General features: G+C 45.5%; 1 protein-coding gene across 1 annotated transcript in view; it reads left to right on the forward strand.

The window, feature by feature from the left end:
* lfng (LFNG O-fucosylpeptide 3-beta-N-acetylglucosaminyltransferase) overlaps positions 1-4,031 on the forward strand; it is a 12,512-nt gene extending 8,481 nt beyond the window's left edge. The window contains exons 2-8 of the mRNA XM_063185315.1: positions 854-902; positions 1,247-1,349; positions 1,601-1,754; positions 2,090-2,175; positions 2,547-2,712; positions 3,142-3,227; positions 3,423-4,031. Coding sequence (XP_063041385.1) covers positions 854-902; positions 1,247-1,349; positions 1,601-1,754; positions 2,090-2,175; positions 2,547-2,712; positions 3,142-3,227; positions 3,423-3,495 — 717 coding nt within the window. The 3' untranslated portion in view covers positions 3,496-4,031. The remainder of the gene's footprint in view (positions 1-853; positions 903-1,246; positions 1,350-1,600; positions 1,755-2,089; positions 2,176-2,546; positions 2,713-3,141; positions 3,228-3,422) is intronic.
* The last annotated feature ends 969 nt before the right edge of the window (positions 4,032-5,000 follow it).

The following is a 5,000-nucleotide window of genomic DNA, read 5'->3' on the forward strand; positions in this document are numbered from 1 at the left end:
TTTTGCGTCTGATCCATTTTCCCCTCTATGCTGTTTCATGCAGTGTATCTGAGGGCGAGTTTTGTGGTGGACGGGTGATGAAGATGTTGGAGGGAGTTTCTAGGGTTTTTTAGAAGGGTAAGATGGGAGGTGGGTGGGGGGAGGTGAACAGGGTTGAGAGGGGGACACTTGGGGGTGTTGGGTCGAGAGGGGTGGGGGGGTGGCGGTGGCTTGTCTGCCTGCACCCCCAAGCCGTCTCCAGCTTTTTGTTCTCTGTCTGGGAAGTTTTGGGGGCGCCAGAGTGGTAACCATGGCGGCAAGACAAGAGGCTCTTTTCTCTGGAGTGAGACTCCCTTTGGCTTGGTTAACTCGCTGAGTTTTCCATGGTGTTAAAAGAGGAGAGAGACAATACCTATTAATCAGAACAGAATTAGATCTATGGGGCGCACACAAAAGGGCTTTTTTGGGGGACGTGGTGTGGAATTTAGTTGTGTGTGGTGTGGGGCGAGGGGAACACCCTCTAAGACACCGAGCCTCTGATTCTTGGGGGTGGGTGGGTGCACGTCAGATAGTTGTGTGTCTGTGTGTGTGTGTCTGTGTGTGTGTGTGTCTGTCTGTGTTTGTGTGTCTGTGTTTGTGTGTCTGTGTGTGTGTGTGTGTGTGTGTGTCGGTGTGTGTCTGTGTGTGTGTGTCTGTGTGTGTGTGTGTCTGTCTGTGTTTGTGTGTCTGTGTTTGTGTGTCTGTGTGTGTGTGTGTGTGTGTCTGTGTGAGTGAGTGAGATGAAAGCCCTAGAGATGATGTAACTGTCTGGAGAAAGTAAAGAAAAACATGTCTGATCTTTTCTTTCTCTTTTCTCCTTTTCTGTTTCCTCCAGACATACATCTTCACAGATGGCGAGGATGAAGAGCTGAAGAAGAAAGTCGGTATGTATTTTTTTTTCCATAAAATGTTCTCCTTTACTTCAGCAAGCATCTCTCATCCAGACATTCCTGGCCTCTTTGAAAGATGCATATTTCTGACTTTGTGAAAAAAGCGCCCCGTCTAATCCGGCGTGAAAATCTTGTGCTAAGCTCCTGGAACTGGCTAGCTCCTGTCTCCGTACGGGGGCCAGATGGTATTAAGGCGCCCTGATTTGTGTGCTAGCTCATGGGGATGGGCATTAGGCATGAGGGATGGCCAGTTCAGCACGAATACTCGCTCGCGAAGACTCACTCTCCTTTTCTTTCTCTCCCTCTCTCTTTCTTTCTCTTCGCCGTCTCGTCTGCAGGGAGCCATGCCATCAACACCAACTGTTCGGCAGCCCACAGCCGTCAGGCCCTGTCCTGCAAGATGGCCGTGGAGTATGACAAGTTCATCGAGTCTGGGAAAAAGTGAGTGCCCACCCTCCCCTCTCCACTTCCATCAGTTTCTCTTCTAATCTTGATGTTTTGATGCCAAGTTGTAGAGCAGAATGACTTGGATTTTAATGTTACTGTAAATTTAGCTTAAGTCGAAGTAGTTTTCTGAGGGTGTGCAAATGTTCAAATGGTATTCAAAGAATAACATCTATGGAAATAGTTCTATTAGGTCTCTCCTCATGTCATGAAGGAGGACTAATACTCATATCGCGCCCTCTTTCCAGGTGGTTCTGTCATGTGGACGATGACAACTATGTGAATGTGAAGACCCTGGTGAAGCTTCTGTCCCACTACCCCCACACCCAGGACATGTACATCGGCAAGCCCAGCCTGGACAGGCCCATCGAGGCCACCGAGAGGCTTGGTGACAATAAGATGGTAAGTAGATCAGAAAAAGACATGTAGCCCCTTAATGCACGCCGTACCTCCTGTGGCACGCTGTAATAGACATTGAAAGGTAACTACTATAGTGCTACACTACTATGACAGTGCACAGGCAGGACCTTTAGTAATACATTACGACTTAGTCATTGCCATTCTGGTAACAGATAATTTATAATGTCGTGCCTTAAGGGGATATGAACCAGCTTCCATATTTGGACTCCTCTTGTTACACATAAAGGGAGAAGTGGTAGATCTTCCCATGCTATCACTTTGTCCATCTTGGGGAGAAGAATTACTCATTTGGTTCTCTTGTTATACTTCTATTTCAGAGGCCTGTCCATTTCTGGTTTGCCACGGGTGGTGCTGGCTTCTGCGTGAGCCGGGGATTGGCACTCAAGATGAGCCCATGGGCAAGGTGAGAGAAGACACTTACAGAAGAAGATGCTTAGGACACTCATAGAAGATACTTACCGCCATGAAGCCCCATAATGTGTGCTGTGCTGCTCCACCAATGGAATGCTGTAATAGTTGTTGAAAAAACTCAAGTCACATAGAAATACACCACTACAACATTACAGCAGGCCTTTAGTAATACATTACAACTTCGTCATTGCCATTTTGGTAACAGCATGTTTATAACAGGGTCTGTGTCTTAATGGTACACTAACATCAAACGTGTGAATGTGAATTCATGAATTCAGTTCAGCTAAGAAAAAACCCAGAAACGGCTCTAAGACTAAAGCCCTCTTTTTATCTCCTTCTCCTTTCTCTTGTACCTGTCTGTAGTGGTGGCCATTTCATGAACACCGCAGAGAAGATCCGTCTCCCTGACGACTGCACCATCGGTTACATCATCGAGTCGGTGCTGGGGGTTCCGTTGACCCGCAGCAGCCTGTTCCACTCTCACCTGGAGAACCTGCAACAGGTGTCCCGCTCGGAGCTCCATAAACAGGTGAGACTTCATGGGGATTCTGGGGGGGTGTCGGTGGCCCATCAATCGTGTAGGTCAGGGCTATTCAATTGGAGGCCCCAGGGCCAGATCCGGCCCTTGCATGGCAATGCATTGGCCCTCCACAAGGTCTGAACAAAATGAAAGGACAGGTGCGCTATCTATATATAATATTAATTTCGTCCCTTTTACTGTAAGGACCTTGAAAAACTGGCCCTCGTTGACTTTTAATTGACTGGTGTAGGCCTTCAGTGCTGCCAGTTTGGTTGGGATATGTGTCTTTTGTGTAGCTGAGATTATGATTTGATTTGTAAGAAGGGTGGATGCTGCCCGTCCTTGTGTCCTGTGATTTGTGTAAATAAGGATGTTGATTTGTGTGCACAACGTGTTTTGTGTGGATGAAATGTTAATCTCTTCCTCTCTGTTTGGCAGGTGACTCTGAGCTATGGAATGTTCGAGAACAAGAGGAATATCATCAACATGAAAGGGGCTTTTCCGGTGGAGGAGGACCCATCCAGGTGAGAGAGAGAGAGAGAGCGAGAGAGACAGGGAGAGAGAGCGAGAGAGAGAGAGCGAGAGCGAGAGAGAGAGAGAGAGAGAGAGAGAGAGACCATACAACACATAACAATAACATATCTGGTATACTGGTACTGTTAACTGTGGTTCATCAAGCTAACCAACGTCTTCTTCGTCTGTCTGCTCTTCTCCTGCAGGTTTAAGTCCGTGCACTGTCTGCTGTACCCAGACACTCCCTGGTGTCCTCCCCATCCCCAGGTTGCCCTGTAAAGGCGACCGGCTCCTTCAGTGGTATCCTCGTCCCTTCTCTGCCTCGGTATCTGACAGGCAGGAGGGACCAGTGTTTCATGTGTTTCGGGGGTGCCGTGCGTGTGTACGCTGCCGCGTGTGCTGCAGCTAGAGCACGGCCTCTGATCTTATTGTTGTTGTTGTTGTTGTTTTTTAATTCATATTTGGGCTGCTGTGCGGCCTTCATTTGGTCACTTGCTTCCCCATTGCTGGTGGCTGAGCTTCCTCTTCATGGCTGATCCCAGGTCAGTAGAGAGAGAGCGCAGAGGCCCCACATAAGCAAGGGGAAGGGGATTTTTTTTAAGTGTCCAAGCTTTGCAGGCAATCAATTCTGCTTTTTTTGGTCCTAAAATGAATTGCTTGTATTACGAATTTGTTTCTTTTTTTTGTGGTATTTTGCAATTCTCATAGAATGTACTGTTTATGCATGTATCCAAGCCTTTCGCCAGCTTTGTTTTGTGCATTTTTTTCTTTGCTTCAACTCATTTTTTATGTTAAGAAGAATCTTTTAAATGTTTTGTTTTTTTTAGACTCAGGATTGTCCTTTGGAGTTTAGATTGATGGACAGGGTGTCTCTGTCCATGTGACATAGGGAAACCATTTTTGTTTTTTTGTGTTTTTTTTACAGAGGATGTTTATGAATTTCTGTTTAGGTTCATTCATTTCAAAAGACTCCGGACACATTTAATGACATGAAGTTTAACATTCGTCCTTTTTTTGTTGTTTTGAAAATGTCAGTGTTACAGATTCATTTGTTTTGTTTTTTTTACCTTCTACTTGTTATTTTTGAGCTGGCAATAGGCAGATTGCCAAATGTAACCTCATGTCATTTGAACTTGAGATAACATTTGGACAAGGCACTTTTCTCTTCAATATCGCTCTAATGCAGAAACGCATGCATCAGGTTTTTACATCAAAGCTGAGCAAAATAACCCAAAATCTCTACAAATTGCTTTTTGATGCTTGTCTAACGCCATTCCATGCATTTGAAACAATCGTAAATAGCAACATAACTTATACCTTAGAGATTTTGATGTAACGTCATGATCCTTTTGCTTTTCAGCTCAAAGATGATTAATGTGAAAATTGCACAGCGTGACCGAGCTGGTCCTTGCTCCGGTGAAGTGCCTCATTGCCTAGTTGTTTACACTTTGCTATCAGGTCATTAACAGGGTGTTGCCTTAGATTGAGACCCATTTCCTATGCATGTGCCGTCTATTGAAAAGTATGCATTACCTTTATCTCTCAACCAGAGGCAGCTGAAAGATAACCTTTAGAAAGCACAAGTCTAAATGTGTGCTATTTTGACAGGCTTTGCACAACTTAGTCCGAAGGCCCATGTTTTGTAAGTAATGTTAGTGGATAGTTGGCCATATTTTAATGCCACAGTGCTCTCCCCGTGGAGCTTGTGGTTGATATGAGAACTTCACTGGAGCAATACTGGTGAAACATGCACAAAGGTTTTTTTTTCCGCCTCTGTGCACCAC

Source organism: Engraulis encrasicolus, chromosome 2 (assembly GCF_034702125.1).
Source record: "Engraulis encrasicolus isolate BLACKSEA-1 chromosome 2, IST_EnEncr_1.0, whole genome shotgun sequence".
Classification (NCBI taxonomy): Eukaryota; Metazoa; Chordata; class Actinopteri; order Clupeiformes; family Engraulidae; genus Engraulis; species Engraulis encrasicolus.